The sequence below is a fragment of the Megalobrama amblycephala genome, linkage group LG16, assembly GCF_018812025.1.
Source record: "Megalobrama amblycephala isolate DHTTF-2021 linkage group LG16, ASM1881202v1, whole genome shotgun sequence".
Lineage (NCBI taxonomy): Eukaryota > Metazoa > Chordata > Actinopteri > Cypriniformes > Xenocyprididae > Megalobrama > Megalobrama amblycephala.
The window spans coordinates 6,379,867-6,397,824 of NC_063059.1; the positions used below are offsets into that span (position 1 = coordinate 6,379,867).

Sequence of the window (17,958 nt, forward strand, 5' to 3'; positions counted from 1 at the left end):
AGAGCCTACGACATACACAACGCACTCATTTCTGCAATCAAATGCATTCATGGATAAATTAGCTCCATTTTTTTTTGCTTTTAGAAATGTAGGTCATGTCCCTTTGTTTTTGTTTGGCTGGCTCGCCTTTTACAGTCAAAATTATATTGTTCTTTTCCTCATATGACAGATACAAACACTCCTGAGCTCCTCCTTATTTGCATGAAAGCACCTGTATGAATTGCGTAATTTAACAGATGTTAGAGAGAATATAAAGCCGGAGAGGGACGTGATGGGAACAACAGCAAGACACTTGTCTCTACAACATGATTGGGATCGTCAGCTTTTTTGCTTTAGTGGCCTCCACTCTGGGTGAGTTTTTATTATGGTAAAAAGTACTTAAATAAGGTCCTGCATGAGGTCACCTAAATCAACTCAGCATTGCACTCTACCAAATGTAATGTAATGCTTTTCTTATTGGCTTCTTTATGAACTGTGGACTGTGTTATAGGTTGCGGAGTGCCTCAATATCAGCCTTTTAATATGGCTGCCAGAAGACCTAGTGGGGGAGGGGTAGCAGGTATTATTAATGGAGTCGATGTAATACCTGATGAAAGTGGATCACTCCCTTGGCCATGGCAGGTCTCTATCCAGGTAATGTAATGAGTTTTAAATACACAATCATTGTTAACAAACCTCTGTTTTTATTAATGGATCATTATGGTGGTGGACCTCATTCTCTGTATAATGAAGTACTCATGAAGTTATTTATATTTGAACCAGACATCCACTGGTCAACACTTCTGTGGTGGTTCCCTGATCAACAATAATTGGGTCCTCACTGCTGCCCACTGTTTAGTTAAGTAAGTGTCTGTTTGTTTGTTTGTTTGTTTGTTTGTATGTATGTATGTATGTATGTTTTTGATATATATGTATTCAACTTTCCTGATTTTCCCTGTCCCTTTCTTTCTAGGGCTAAAGTTCACAATGTTGTCCTTGGACAGAATGACCGTGGCTCCTTAACTGAACCTATTCAGTTCAAGGGAATTGCCAAGGTATCAGCTTTAATGCGATTATTGCATTACTTTTAAATTACACTATAGTTCCAAAGTTTTCAAATGTTATTAAAAGAAGTCTCTTCGAGGTTGCATTTCTTTGAGAAAAAATGCAGTAAAAACAGTAACACTGTGAAATATTATTTGAGTTTAAAATAAGTTCCCTTTTGTGGGAACTGTCGACACTGCGTCATGACGCATTGGGAACCTTCTGCGTGATTACGTCATGACGCAGCGTCTCGTTCCCTACTCAGGGAACCAGGGTTACATACGTAACCTGAGACGTTTTCTATTTGAAAATATTAAAAAAAATGTAATTTATTCCTGTGTTGGCAAAGCTGACTTTTCAGAATCATTACTCCAGTTTTCAGTGTCACATGATCCTTCAGAAATCATTCTAATATGCTGATTTGCTGCTCAAGAAACATTTATTATCATTAGTTTAAATGTTGTAAACATTTGTGCTTATTAATTTTTTTTTTTTTTTTTTTTTTTGTGGAAACTATGGTACTTTTTTCAGGATTCTTTATTGAATAGGAAGTTCAAAAGAACAGTATTTAATTTAAATATAAATCTTTTGTAACATTATAAATGTCTTTACTGTCACTTCAGATCAATTTAATGTCCTTGATGGATAAATATTTTAATTTCTTAAAGGCCATCACCCATCCTGACTTCAACAAACAGACCAACTTCAACAATGATGTTACACTACTGAAATTGTCCAGTCCAGTACAGATGACGTCCCGTGTCTCTCCTATATGTCTGCCTAGCTCCTCTGACAACACACCCCCTGGGACTGTTTGTGTGACCACTGGCTGGGGCAGAACTGGACTCACCTGTAAGTCTACAATTCCCGTTTCATGTACATTTTCAATTGTGTAGTAGATAAAAAACTGCAGTTGGTCCTTTCCCAACCATTCAGACACTGTCTCATATTATTCTTTTGCTTATAGGGAATCCTCGCATCCTGCAGCAGGCTAACAAGCCGATAGTGAGTCAGTCTCAGTGTAGGCAAGTATTTGGTCAGACAAAAATCACTGATGCCATGATCTGTGCTGGAGCCACTGGATCCTCATCTTGCCAGGTATATGAATGCAGATGCACAAGCATATATTACACACAAGCAATTAATTTAAATATTTTCAAACAAAATTAAGATAATAAAATAAATAAAGATAGTGAAATAAATGTGTGTAAAATTGTGCGGTAATTGCTGATGTCTCTCTCTCAACTACAGGGTGATTCTGGTGGTCCTCTGGTGTGTAATACTTCGGGTGTTTGGTATCAGGTGGGCATCGTTTCCTGGGGCAGAACAAACTGCAACGTTGAAGCTCCTATAGTCTATACTCGCGTCTCTTACTTTCGAAGATGGATTGACGAAACTATTCAATTCAACTAGATTTACCCTGCAGAGGACACATAAGAAGTCTGTCATCGCTACCCTTTTTATCCCTTTTTATTCACAGTTTCTGAATCTCCTATGTCTGAAAGATTTCCAGTGATTAAACTTTATCTTCATAGACTTTTTGTGATGCTACTGTTTTGAATCCTAGAAATACTTTGACATAATGATAATTAAATTATTAAAAGTTGTGTATCTGTTTTAATCTCATTTTAATGGACATACCTGTTTCTCAATAAATATTATATAAAGCATTTTGAGTCTTTTTGGCATGTTTTGAGCATTTGTGACAATGCAAAGTGCTTAATTATTGTATATATATATATATATATATATATATATATATATATATATATATATATATATATATATATTTTTTTTTTTTTTTTTTCTCAAATTACAATATATACACCATTGTTTAAAAGCATGGGGTAAAAGAAATTAACTTTTATTCAGCATGGATTCATTAAATTGATCAAAGGTGACAGTAAATACTTGCTAATAATTATTGATAATAATTCTTGAATGAATGTTTCTTGAACAGCAATCAAATCAGCATAGTAGAATGATTTCTGAAGAATCATAGGAATAAATTACATTTTAAAATATATTGAAATAGAAAACATTTATTTTAAATTGTAATAGTATTTCACGTTTTTGCTGTATTTTTGATCAAATAAATGCAGCCTTGGTAAGCATACAAAGACTTTTAAATCCTTAAAAATATCTTATCAACCCTAACTGTCTGAACAATAGAGTATATAAAGTAGCCTATATATTGACATTAAAGTAAAAAACAAGAACAAACAAAAAAGTGGCATCTGCAATCAAACAGTGCTAGACCTTTTCTCCATTTTGGAATGACTTAAGATCCCATGTCCTGTCCTAGTTTTATATTAAAATTATATAATGCATTAACTACATTTATCAAGGTCAAATATACCATGATGCTCAAATCAAACTAAAACAGAAGAGCTTGTCAACTCATGATTGCCTGTTTATGTACTTCAGTACATTGCCAATACGTTTTGAAAAAACCTTTGGCCAAGCATACATTTGCACTGACTGGGAAAAGAGAAATGCCTTTTCTACATGTCCTGTTCTCTTTTCTATGTAGTCCTTGTTGTGATTGCAGTACAGAACCTGTGTAGACTCTGAGTATTCCCAAGGTGTCAGCATTAAAGTGATAATCACTTTGACTTGTTTATCTGTCCATCCTAGAAACCACATGTTGTTAGACATCTTTTTACAGTGTTCTATGGTGGTAAATGACCACAAAACATCCTGCACAAGAAAAAAAAAATTAAAATGATTTAGTGCATTAAGTGGAGAAAAACTTTTAAATCTCATTGCTGCAATTGAATGCATTCAGAAAACATTTGTTCTAACAAAGGTGGGCAGCCTACCCTTTTTTCCCAGTTGACCCATTTGTTCTTGTCAATATTTCAACATACTTTTTGTCACATGACTTTACTGAGCAAGATATGAACATTGCTGAGCTATGAGATCCTACCAGCTGCATGGAAGCACCTTGATGAATTCCCAGTTTTATCAGATGCTAAAGAGAATATAAAGCAGGCGGCAGACTGGGAACAACAGCGGGAAATTAAGGTACATGACTCCATGATGTTCTGGATCATTAGCTGTTTTGCTTTGGTGGCCTCCACTTTGGGTGAGTCTATGTAGTGAGGCTACATCTTGCAATGAGGGTGGTATATATAGGAATTTCTTAGGTTCAAAATATTATATTACCATACTCAAATTAAAAACAATCTAAGCTTGTTTATCCATAATTATATGTTTTTTGCATGTATTTATTTTCCTTTCCATAGGTTGTGGAGTGCCTTCCATTAAGCCAGTAATTAGCGGCTACAACAAAATTGTGAATGGAGAGAATGCAGTGTCTGGTTCTTGGCCCTGGCAGGTCTCTCTTCAGGTAACTGTTGCAAGTTTTAATTATGCAATCATTGCTGCTAAGCAAATAGAGCAGGAGGGCCACCAGTCTTTAGCTGTAAGATGCCTCAAAACACCTGTCTGGAAGTTTCTAGTAGGCTATGCCTAGTATGACCTTGATTAGCTTGTTCAGCTGTGTTTAATTGGGGTTGGAGCTAAACTCTTCAGGACTGTGGCCCTCCAGGAGCAGGATTTGACACCCCTGAACTAAAATTCATCGTCCACTGAGTTATATCATGAATATTTTTATGTATGAACCAGCAATCCAATGGCTTCCATTTCTGTGGAGGATCCCTGATCAACCAGTACTGGGTCGTCACTGCTGCTCACTGCCGTGTTCAGTAAGAACCTTTGAATCTGTTTTATTTTATAAACATACCCTGCCTGGTTCTCTAATATCAGCTTTTCCATGTTTCTTTTTTTCTTTTCTTCCCCTCTTACCCTAGGGCTGGATATCACTATGTTATCCTTGGAGAGCATAACCGCGGCTCCAGTGCTGAATCTGTTCAAGTCAAGAGCATCGCCAAGGTATCAGCTGTACTGATAATGCCCCCTTTATCAATATCCTTTTACTCCGAGTCACTATCTACTGATTGCATTTCTGTGGTTCTATGATATGGGCATTACCTCAGAAACCACAGGATTTTGTCATTCTGCCATAGAACAAAGTGTTGCTTACTAGGGGCGGGATTTTACAAATACTTCCGTTAAGCATACTATTTTGTCCATTGCACGTCTTGTTCTTTTTTCAGCTTGTAATACCACATTTTTAAAGTTGCCGATATTTTTATTTATTTATTTATTTATTTATTTATTATTATGCAAGTAACTGTCCCTACTATCTGACAGATATCAGACACTGTCGTTCAAAAGTTCAGGGTCAGTATTTTAAAGAAATGTTTTAACACTTTTACTTAACAAGGGTGCATTAAATTGATCAAATGTGACATTTATAAAATTACAAAAGATTTTCCGTTTCAAATAAATTTTCTTTTGATCATTCTATTCATCAAAGAATCCTGAAAAAAATGGTTTGCACCAAAATCTTAAGCAGCACAACTGTTTTCGACATTGATAATAAGAAGAAAAACTGTTACCTGAGTGTCGGTCCGTGGCTGTATTGAAGCACACGGTGCAGGAGTATAAAAATAAAAGTATTTAATAAAAAATCCAGAAACCAAACACGCAGAAGATCATCAGAAATAGAGTATTACCACAACCAAAATATAAGGAACATACAAGGGGAACTAGATGAACACAGGTGAACAGAATCTAATAATCAGTTATTAACCATAGCCACAAACTAGAGCCTGAATGAATAAACAAGGGAACTAATATGTACAGGCAAATGGGAACAGAGCAACCAGGGAGAAAATGAAACGAAAACAGAACATATTCGTTACACTGAGCACCAAATCAACATATTAGAATGTTTTCTGAAGGACCATGTGACACTGAAGAGTAATGATGCTGAAAATTCAGCTTTTACATCACTGGAATCAATTTAAAATATATTAAAATGTAAAATTAGTCATTTTAAATTGTTATCATATATAATAAATAATCTCAGGAGTTAATTTTTCCTCTCACTGTGTAGGCCATCACCCATCCTTACTACAACAGTCAGACCTTCAACAACGACATCACCCTGCTGAAACTGTCCTCTCCAGCCCAGCTGACGTCCCGTATCTCTCCTGTGTGTCTGGCTGCCTCCTCCACCAGCATCCCCTCGGGCACCCGTTGCGTCACTACTGGATGGGGCAAAACTGGAACCACCTGTAAATTTATCATTAACATCACTAATGTCTAAAACAACTACATTCCTGACTAAAATGACTGGATGTGCTACAGTTTTCTTCTTGTTTTTTACAGCAAGTCCTAATATACTGCAGCAGACCGCACTGCCCCTTCTGAGTCCAGCTCAGTGTAGGCAGTACTGGGGTCAGAGCAGAATCACAGACGCCATGATCTGTGCTGGAGCCTCTGGTGTCTCCTCTTGCCAGGTATATGAGGACAGATGCCTAAATATTTAGGCTATATATACACAGTGTTTTAGTCCTGATGCGTTTATTTGGGTTTGTCTATCAACTACAGGGTGATTCTGGTGGTCCTCTGGTGTGTGAGAGCTCAGGTGTTTGGTATCAGGTGGGCATTGTGTCCTGGGGCACCACCGACTGCAATGTTCGCGCCCCAGCCGTCTACGCCCGTGTCTCATACCTCCGCCAATGGATTGACCAGACCGTCGCCTACAACTAGAGCTCCAACTCTCCAAAAATAATGCCAATAAAAATACTAAAAACACCTTCCAAAGTTGATGGTTAATGACTCTTAGTGTCAAAGAATAGTAACATGATGTATTGAAAGTAAGGTGATGGCGATGCAAGGTTCTTCAGAAGTGCCGTTTCTAGGAACCGTGACAAAACAAAAACAAAACAGAGTGCAGTAACTAATACACAACAACATCAAAATAATAGCAACTGACTAAATCACATAAAATGCATGTATGTAACTGATAATAATGTACAGTCCTGATCAAAGGTTTGGATAGGTAACAATTTTTAAAATTTTGAAAAAGTTTCGGTAACACTTTACTTGAAGGGGTGTGCATAAGACTGACATGACACCTTCATAATCATGACATGACACGACACATGTTATGAATATGAGTGAGGTTTTATGCATGTTTATGACAACTGTCATTAAATGTCATTCGCTCAATTTTGTCATTTTTAATGCAAAGATGACATTGTTTGTGATGTCCGAGTTATGACAACTTGACATAAACCAATACATCATAACCTGTCAGTGTCTTTGTCATGACAACGGTAGCTTTATGGGTTAACATTACATTAAACTGTCATGTGGTTGGTTTTGACATGGACGATTTTGGCTGTCATGAGGCCATTGTAATAGTGTCATGAATATTTTTTCATTGGTACAAATTGAACTTGTCATTATAATGTCATTAAGTGTTAATACTCTGTCAAAAAATTTTATAACAGTGTCATGAATATTTTTCTTGACCTCAACTACAGTGGTACGAATTGAATTTGTCATTAAAATGTCATTAAGTGTTAATACCCTGTCAAATAATTTTATAACAGCGTCATGAATAGTTTTCATTTGATGTTTTAAAAGATGACACTGTTATGAAATAATGGTAACACTTTATTTTAGGGTCTTTTAACTAGTTGCTTATTACTATTAGCATTCATATGGCTAAAATATTGGCTGTTTATTAGTACTTATTAAGCACATATTAATGCTTTATTCTGCATGACCTTAATCTACATTCTTAATCCTACCCAATACCTAAAGTTAACAATTAACAATTAATAAGCAGTAAATTAGGAGTTTGTTGAGGGAAAAGTCATAGTTAATAGTTTATATTCCCTATACTAAAGTGTTACCAAATTAATGTAATGTAATGTTAACTCATAAAGCTAAGTAGTTTCTTAAATTTGATAATTAATCTGCTATGTCATGTTTATGACAGGTTATGTTGTCTTTGTAATGTTAAGTTGTCATGACAAAGACACTGACAGGTTATGATGTATTGGTTTATGTCAAGTTGTCATAACACAGACATCTCGAACAATGTCATCTTTGCATTAAAACTGACATAACTAAGTGACACTTAATAAGCATAAGCATGCATAAAACCTCCTTAGATGTTTATATATATATATATATATATATATATATATATATATATATATATATATATATATATATATATGAAGACTTTAGATGCAAAAGCCTCTAAGTGCCATCTGAAATTTTCTTCTAAAATGAGCATTTTTATCAAGCTTGTATGTTTATATTCAGCTATTTCACTTTAATGGCAATGAAAAGGACTTAATTGCCATTAAAGTGAAATTACTGAACCTAAACATACAAGCTTGATAAAAATATAAAAATGCTCATTGTAGAAGAAAATTTCAGATCATATTATATATATATATATATATATATATATATATATATATATATATATATATATATATATATATATATATATATATATATATATAATTACACTTTGTATGTCGATTGCATGTGGAAGGCTAAGTGGAAAACAAATGTCACATTGAAATGTTCACACCTACATTTTAAGGTGTTATAAATAACTACGGCATTTAGTTTAAATGTGACATATGAAGACGGCACAATTGTCTTTGCCACATCCTCAACCCACACTTGTTTCTTTCATATAAGTAGAGGAGATCCTATTACTAGTTGTATATTCTTTTGCAAGGTGGTTGTTTTGGGCATTGACAACACAAAGCTGCAGAGATACAGAAAATGGGTAAGTGCAATATTCCTACCATTTCAATGTTTATTCAATGTCAAAATCTAATTCCTGTGGAATGTAAAGGGTTGGGTCACTAAAAAGTGAAAATTCTGTTATTAATTACTCACCCTCATTTTTTGCATGAGAATATGATATGCGAATTACATCTCTCGGTTGGATAAATGTTAAAGCAAACCAGTGTCACGCTAGTAAAGTTTTGATGGATGATGCATTCAGGAGTCTTAGCCTACATAAGGCACATGAGACGAGAGTCTGTTATTATTTATGCGCATGGTCAAACAAACCATATGTTTGCGGTGCATACCAATTGGGGGTTGGAGAGGCGCCATTGTGGATGTTGTGTCAAAAGGAAGGACCGCTGCTTTGACGTTAAAAACCCCTGACCGTTCACAGGTTGTACATAGGAAACGGGTATGGTTGTAACACTTTTTGCTTCAGCATCTGTAACTCACAACATTTTTTATCTAGAGTGCTCAAAATTGTATACAAAGTACCCACATTTGTTTACTACAAAAGGCACCCATTCAAACCTCTGTAAGAATATCACAGCCCTTATGAGTTGTCTTGATGTCAAATACATGGTGTGCCTTAGTTACAGTCTACCCCACTACTGGGGTAGGTTGTAACACATGCTGGGGTAGGTTGTAATAATTAGACAAAAGAAGCAAAATCAGCAGCCACACCATGCAATATGCTTCAAAAACAGGTTTACTGAAATCCAAAAGAACAATACAAAATATTGCCTCTCTTTCTGTGATTGACTACAGCTCAAGTGTCTGTAAATTAGTCTACTTGATCAAACTTGCTTAGCGGTATTTATGGTTAATGAACACTTAACTGCAGTGTACCTATGTAAAGAACATGTAGATCTACCAAAAAGGAAAAGAAAAAAAAAAGTGTGTGTGTCTTTGTGTGAATATTCTCAATCTGTAACGTAGGCGGGACTCAGAGTAAGATCCACATGCAAAGCTTTATTAAATGTTGAGCGTGGTCGTACAGGCATGGTCAAACGGGGCGAACAGGAACATCAGAGACAGGCAGAATCGTAGTCAGGAAACAGGCAGTGGTCAAAAGGCAGGCAGCTAACAATCACAGAACTGTAGAACCAGACAGGGATCAGCAACAGGAACCGGAACAGACAGGGAAACAGAATAATAACGCTTGGAAATGTCACACAGGGAAAACAAGACCTAGCAGTGAGGTGATGTGTGTAAGAGTCTTTTATAGTCCTGGTAATGAGCTGCAGCTGGGTGTGGTGATTAAGTGATTAGTGTTAAGTGTGTGCAGGTGAGTGGCAGAGAGGTTGATGGGAGATGTAGTCCTGGGAACTGACAGGAACAGACGTTCATGACACAATCGGAGTAAGAATGGTGAAAACCCCAGTTTTTAACCCTGAAGTGCAGGCTTGGTGGGCCCAGAGACTGCATAGGGCACACTTCCTTTGGCTTTGTGTTGCCAAATAGCTCCATGCAGACCAGATAAAAGTTCGCACTGTCTGTGGTCTCAGAATCCTCACCACTGGCTTTCAACATTGTTACCACAAGTGACTGACGTGTCCTTCTTTGAAACTGAATCATTTCCTTTTTCTTTTTTTTCAACACTGGTCGGTACACAGCCATCAGTTTTTTTTTTTTTCACATCCATTTTTTTTTTTTTTTTTTAAGAAACTGTTCTTAGTTGTATGCAAGAGGATGGCTGTAACACTTTTTAAAGATAGTTACAACCTACACCACCCATGTCTGCCAGTGTTCAGCTAGCTGTATTAACATAATGGTTTGAAATTAGCATGTTAACATTTTGCCTGAGAAACTACAATTTAATATAAGTTATATAATTTTATCTGCAAATGTTTGAGTACAAAACAAAATATAGTTTTAGTCACAAAAAAAAACAAAACAAAAAAAAAACATTCGGTTTCGTCTTTATAAAATCTGCATGTATCTATTTACAGCCTTGACAACCATTCATATGGGGTCTGGGAGAAAGTTGATAAATAATTAAATGATCATAGGACTCTTAGCTTATCCCTGATTGGTGGAATTGGTGGTGTTACAACTATCCCATGTTACAATCATACCCGGTCTCCCCTAATCATAGACAGACACCCGCATCTCACAAATATCAGATAACAAAAATATGTTCTAAAAACATTTTGACACTGTTCCCATTAAGTTATGAAAATGTTACTTCTGAATGTCACGTTCAAAACGTACATTTTTTTTTATTTTATTTTGTTAATGTTCTCTAGACATTCTGAAACAAGTAGTAGGCCTAACATTAAAATGTTACACAATGGTATTTCTAACAGAAAATGTGTTGCAAGTCAAAAACCACAAAATGTTTAATTTGCAAGTTTTTGCTCCAGAACTAACTCTATCTACATTATTTTCTTCTCTCTCTCCTTTTTTTTTTTTTTTTGCTATAGTGTGCACCAGTTTGGGATATGATAATCTGACCACTGTCACTGTGACACAGGAGAAAGAGGGCTTGTCAAGCATCCAGATCTTCGCTTTATGCATTTACCTCACCATCTTTGTTGTGGGCTCCATTGGAAATGGGCTTGTCATATTTGTGACCGGCTACAAAATGAAGACGACAGTCAACTCCATTTGGTTTCTCAACTTGGCAATTGCAGACTTCTTTTTTTCTTTTGCCCCAGTCATGCGCTTTGTCTTGGTCTTTGGCAAGCCACTGGGTTACTTTTTGTCCAAGCTTCTCTCTTTCATGACAGAGCTAAATATGTTTGCAAGCATTTTTTTTCTGACTGCTATCAGTCTGGACCGATGCCTGTGCACATGGATGATCGTTTGGGCTCGCAATGAACGAACTCTAATCAAAGCTAAGATCATTTGCATGATTGTGTGGGTTTTATCCATTGGCTGTAGCATTCCTTTTGTAATCAATTTCTGCACCAAGTATTTAGACTTACAGTCTCTGTTCACATACAGGTTTATAGTGGGCTTTCTCATCCCCTTCATTATCATTACATCTTCATATGTAGCTATTGGAGTGCGGGTCAAACATCTCAAAAGGGGGAGCCATCTTAGATCTTACCGTCTTATTATATCTTTGGTTCTGGCCTTTTTTGTATGCTGGTTCCCTTACCATATTCACAAATTGTGTTTCATTTCATTAAATGCAGTGGAGAATAAGCAGAATGTTAATGTTCGAGAAGTCATTTCTCAAACAACACCTTTTGTAGTGTGCCTGGCTTTTCTAAACAGCTGTCTGAACCCCATTCTCTATGTGTTCATGTGTGATGAGTTTAAGAAGAAGCTGAAACAGTCTCTGCTGTTGGTGCTGGAGACGGCGCTAGCTGAAGATCATCTGGACTTTCTTAATCACAAAGACGACAAAAAAGAAACCAAGACTTCCTTGACCAGCTGCTGAGACAAGAAAACTCTTTAAGAAAATCAGACTCTATGTTGCTACAGCCTGTTGTGTTACAATGGTTAATCTGATTTTTGCCGTAAATAAAAGCGCATATAAGGCAAACAATCTAGTCAAAGTCAGTGTCCCAGAAATTAATCTCTAGATATTAACTGTACAGTGAAAGTTTCACATTGGATGTGCTGTGTCATGGGATAGTGTCTTCTGATAGTGTGTCAGCTGGTAGGGAAACCTCTATATATTCTGTCTTAGAGTGCAGGCTTGGTGGGCCCAGAGACTGCATTGGGCATATTTCCTGTGGCTTTGTGTTGCCAAATTGCTCCATAAAACTGCCCAAAAATACGTATGCTAAGCTTGTAGCATTATACACACAAAGACTTGAGGCTGTAATTGGTGCCAAAGGTGCTTCAACAAAGTCTGCAAAGGCTGCAAATACTTATGTACATGTGATTTTTTCATATTTTATTTTTATAAAATTTGAAAATGTTTCAAATAAATTTCTTTCACATTGTCATTATGGGGTATTGTAGAATTTTGAGGAAAATAATGAATTTAATCCATTTTGGAATAAGGCTGGAAAAATGTGGAAAAAGTGAAGCGCTGTGAATACTTTCCGGATGCACTTGTATGTGCTCTGTTACGTAAAAATGATTGAATCTGGAAATAAAGCAAAATAACAGAGAAAAATGAGAATTAGTCCTCAGATGCCATGTCCATAATTTATAGCAAAAAATCTAGCATTAATTTGATCTCAAATGGATTCATTTAAAGAAGTTCATACTATGGTAGTGAAGCAATGAATTGCGTCGTTATACAGAAAACACACCCTGATATGGATAACCATTATTTTTACATTATAAGTGACTTATATATTCTAACATCTAGGTTTAAAGTGTGAGTGTGTCTGTTCTTGTATACATGGTTTATGAGGACACTTCCTGTGTCCTTGTAAACCAAATGGCATAAAAAACATACTAAACTGTGTGTTTTTTTGTTTTGTTTTTTTCCGAAAAAATGCAGACAGTTTTCTGTGAAGGGTAGGTTTAGGGGTAGGGGGATAGAATGTACAGTTTGTACAGTATAAAAACCATTACGTCTATGGAGAGTCCCCGTAAACTACATATATAAGTGTGTGTGTGTGTGTGTGTGTGTGTGTGTGTGTGTGTGTGTGTGTGTGTGACTCTATAACATCAGATTGATCAGAGACGCATCAGAAGAAGAGAGACAGATGACATCAAATAAATGCCATGTGATACAGTAAACAGAGGTATTACCATGGTAGAGACTGCCACATTACTATAAAGGTCAACTGCAGTATAGTCATATTGGCAGCAAACTCTGTTCAAGCACAAAACCCTCATGGACATTTCATAAATTCACACCATTTGATAACACACTGGATAGATACCATTACAAAAATTATGGATTTTATGCTAATTATGTAATTTAGGTAATGTAAGTGTATTTTCTAATGTGTCATCTGTAGCCTGTGTAACTGTAATTATTTCAATAACTCGATCTTCTTACAGGTGAGATGCGAGAACAACAGAAAGTAGTTGCAGATCACGATGTGTGATTAGCCGCACTTGAACAACAGGTTACAAGACCGCAACAGGCGCAGCGGTCTTCGTCTAGTTGGATTGCCTGAAGGATCCGAAAAGGACGACCCTACGGGCTTTTTTTAAAAGATCACTGCCGACGTGGCTCCCTTCTCTGGAAGGTAGTTATATTAAAGTGGAATGAGCACATTGTGTGAACACTAAGGTCTCCTCGGAATGTGCTAAACCACAGGTCTTTCTTTTTAAACTTTTGCGATTCACTTTTGCGATTCATCCTCCGGGCTGCCAGACTTCATGCTCAGGTGAAAACAAGTGACGGATCAATGCTGTCCTTCTTTCCAGACTTTTCTCTGACTGCAAAAAGAAGTGCTTTGCACCAACTGGGAGGGAAATGAGGGAAGCTGGCATCCAGAATTTTTCTTACTTTATCCTGCAAATACTGAAGGTCATTCTCAAATAGGGTGAACAAAAAATGCTGTCCTCCCCAGAGGAAGCAAGACATTTTCTCAGTTGCCATTCAGCTACTATCCCTCTGTGAACTTCAGCAGGACATTTTCTGTCTTTAAAGGGATAGTTCACCCAAAAATGAAAATTTGATGTTTATCTGTTTACCCCCAGGGCATCCAAGATGTAGGTGACTTTGTTTCTTCAGTAGAACACAAATGATGATTTTTAACTCAAAACGTTGTGGTCTGTCAACCGTATAATGCGTGTCAATAGGAACGCCATCTATAAGAGTAAAAAAACATGCACAGACAAATCCAAGTTAAACCCTGCGGCTTGTGACAACACTTTGATGTCCTAAGACACGAAATGATCGGTTTGTGCGAGAAACCGAACAGTATTTATATCATTTTTTACCTCTAAAACACCACCATGTCCAACTGTGTTCAGCATCCGGTTAGTGAGGTCAAAAAACACGTTCTGATGATGGAAGTGATGTCTCGTGCTTTGCTTCAACGAGTGCAAGACATCACTTCCATTGTCAGAGCGCGTTCAGACCTCACTAACCGGATGTGGAGGGCAGTTGGACATAGTGGTGTTTTAGAGGTAAAAAATTATATAAATACTGTTTGCTTTAATCAAAGAAGAGATGATCTAACTTGTCAGGTGCGTGTTCTTTTATAAAGTGTTCTCCTCACTTTATTTTTATATCACAAATATTGAAACTTTCTTATTTCATCTTGGGTTGTGTGCTATAGTTTCTGCCAGGTTGTAAATTTTTCCCTTTTATTTTTTGAAATGTAGTTATGTTATTTTTATATATTTATTATTGTTTATTTATTTATTTAGACATACTTGCTAGCCATTATGTTGGTGCTTCAGTATTTCTTAATCACAAAGATGACAAAAAGAAACCAACACTAGACAAGAAAACTATTGATAAAATGATTAATCTGATTTGTGCTGTAAATAAAAGTGTGTCAAAGGTGTCTTGTGACTTTAGTGTATATAAGGCAAGCAATCTAGTCAAAGTCAATGTCCCAGAAATGAATCTCAAAATATGAACTGTACAGTTTCACATTGGATGTGCTGTGTCATGGTATAGTGTCATTTGATAGCGTGTCAGCTGGTAGGGAACACCGGGAATATTTCAGACTGCAGAAATAGAACTCAAATACAGAGCCCTGCACAAGACATGCAGGAAAAAATTGTAGGCTAAATCGTATGCACAATTTACTAATTCGTTCCCTCGATTTGCTAAATCATATAAGAAACCCTGAGGACCCCTAAAAAAAAAAAAATAAAATAAAATAAAATAAATAAATAAATAAAATAAACATGCAAATTCACTCTCTACCAGAAGGTGGTGCATATAGAACAGCAGCAATACACTGCAAAAAATGCTTTTCTTACTTTGTATTTAAATACCTAAAAAATCTTAAATCAAGATGCTTTACTAGATAAGTAAAATAACATAAGATATTTTTTCTTGTTTTCTGGCGGAAAAAAAAAATCATTTTTTTCAGAGTTTCTGCTTAAAACAAGCTGTCAATGGGGTAAGAAAATAATCTTGTTTCTCAAGATAATAAGCAAAAACTCACTTAATTTTGATTTTATTTTCCAGAAAACAAGACAAAAAATTCTTATCAAGTAAAAACATCTAGATTTAAGAATTCTTAGATATTTAGACTAAACAAGACAACATACTAAATAAGAAAAGCATTTTTGCAGTGTAGAGTTTCCTTACCTCTGTAAACAAAGCAGCACCAGCACTGAACTTATATAAACTACTTTAATAGGCATCATACGGAGGTAAGATTAAGGGGCCGTTCACATATCTAATGTATTCTAATGTAAAAATGTATTTAGATACTACTTATAGTACATTTGAACCCATAGTGTACTACAAGTGGTAACTAAATATATTTTTCAAATACAGAGATAGTATATTAAAAGCACATTTAAGTTTATTCACAGATACCACTACCAGCACAATCTGTAATACAGCGGGGGTACAGAAATACAAAATTGGTACAGTGAAATGGGTCCCCCAAAGAAGCAAAAAAAAAAAAAAAGCTTATAAGTGGGGGCCCATAGTTTATGAAAAAAAAAAAAATAAAAAAAAAAAAAATAATTGTCTTTTAAAGTTGGAGATAGAGGGCAACACCTTGAGGCCATCATCAATCCCGTTCCCCCTACAGACAACGCTCATACTGGTGCGAATATGTCAACAGTATTTTCCAGATATGAGTGATTTGGTTCTCGTTTGATATGTGTGCTGGGGGCTGGAGATAGGAACGCGGTTACACAATCTAGAGTTCACATTATTAACTATTTGAAACATAAAGCAGGCATTATGATATTTATTCAGCTCAGTGAGTCTTAATAACTCGAAGCGATAAAATAGAGGGTGAGTAGGAGAATTCGTATCTGACCAGGACAGAGCCCGTATGGCTTTCCTTTGTAATGATGCAAGGTTTTTAAGATGACTTGTGAAGGTGTTGCACCATATCACATTACAGTAATTCAAATGTGGTTCAAAGAGTTCAAAGAGTTTTATACAACAAAAGTAGGGCAGACAATGGAAGAACGTATCTGATCTTATAAAACAAACCAACATACTTTGACAGTTTGTTTACAAGATGATCAATATGACATTTAAAGGTAAGAGATTCATCAATGAGGACCCCCAGGAATTTAGTGGAATACACTCTTTTTATCAATTGGTCATTAATTTTAATCAAACAGTGATCAGTGTTTTTAAGTTTTTTTTTTTTTTTTTTGGTCAAATTGAATATAATACATTTGTTTTACTTACATTTAATGACATTTTGTTACATTTAAACCAAGAGTCAACTTTGATTAACTCTGAATTGACTATATCTTGTAAAATAATTAGATTACTATGTGATAAAAACAAATTTGTATCGTCTGCAAAGATGATTTTATGAAATAATGTCGATGAATTTACAAAATCATTTATATATAAAATAAATAAGAGTGGCCCTAAAATAGAGCCCTGGGGGACCATTGACATGGACATACTGTTCCCTCCCATATAGATAACTTCTGAACCATTCAAGTGCTAGACCTCTGATACCATAGTGTTGTAATTTATGCAATAAAATATCAAAATCAATGGTATCAAAGGCTTTTGATAGGTCCAAAAAAATACCAATACCACATTTCTCCTCTTCAATACAGTCATTAATTTGTTCAATTAGGTCTAATATTGCCATACAGGTTGTGCTCTTTTTTCTAAAACCGTACTGAGAGGGAACAAGAATATCCAATTTATCAAGATAGCCACTAAGTCTATTATATACTACCCTCTCCATTACTTTAGAAAAAGTGGGTAGAATTGATATGGGCCGATAATTATTCAAATCATTTCTATCGCCCGATTTAAAAATTGGTACTATCTTAGCAATTTTTGCCATTTTAGGTACAATACCAGTAAATAAAGAAAGCTTAATACAATGAGCCAGTGGCTCCACAATAACGTTCACAATGGCCTTCATGATCTTACTAGATATTCCATCTACACCAGCAGTGTATGAGCTCCTCAAGTTTAAAATAATCTTGAGGAGTTCGGTACTGTCTGTTGGTGTCATGAAGAATGAATGAATATAACTACCAGTAAGAAAATGCTTAAAAGTGACATCCATGGGTTGACTTAACTTTTTTGACAGATTTACACCGATAGAGGCAAAATGATTATTAAAACTCTGTGCAAGATCAGCTTTGACATCACCAAGAACAGGTAGAGCAGTCGGTTTATGTCTCCTATTGAGAACTTCATTTAACACATTTCATGACCTCCTACAGTCCCCCTGTGAAGCTTTTAGTAATTCTGTA

General features: G+C 35.8%; 3 protein-coding genes across 3 annotated transcripts; all 3 read left to right on the forward strand.

Moving 5' to 3' along the window:
- The first annotated feature begins 51 nt into the window (after positions 1-51).
- On the forward strand, positions 52-2,728 carry si:dkey-238d18.3 (chymotrypsin-like protease CTRL-1). The gene is made up of 7 exons (XM_048160427.1): positions 52-351; positions 491-633; positions 763-842; positions 953-1,034; positions 1,692-1,875; positions 1,991-2,121; positions 2,275-2,728. Exons 1-7 carry the CDS (start codon positions 306-308, stop codon positions 2,434-2,436), a joined length of 828 nt encoding a protein of 275 aa, XP_048016384.1. The 5' UTR covers positions 52-305; the 3' UTR covers positions 2,437-2,728.
- A 1,275-nt stretch (positions 2,729-4,003) lies between these two features.
- On the forward strand, positions 4,004-6,698 carry ctrl (chymotrypsin-like). Its single transcript, XM_048162045.1, has 7 exons — positions 4,004-4,111; positions 4,272-4,375; positions 4,654-4,733; positions 4,839-4,920; positions 5,990-6,170; positions 6,265-6,395; positions 6,487-6,698. Exons 1-7 carry the CDS (start codon positions 4,063-4,065, stop codon positions 6,646-6,648), a joined length of 789 nt encoding a protein of 262 aa, XP_048018002.1. The 5' UTR covers positions 4,004-4,062; the 3' UTR covers positions 6,649-6,698.
- A 3,973-nt stretch (positions 6,699-10,671) lies between these two features.
- Positions 10,672-12,182, forward strand: LOC125249514 (C3a anaphylatoxin chemotactic receptor-like). Its single transcript, XM_048161822.1, has one exon. It carries the CDS (start codon positions 11,000-11,002, stop codon positions 12,095-12,097), a length of 1,098 nt encoding a protein of 365 aa, XP_048017779.1. The 5' UTR covers positions 10,672-10,999; the 3' UTR covers positions 12,098-12,182.
- Positions 12,183-17,958: the final 5,776 nt, after the last annotated feature.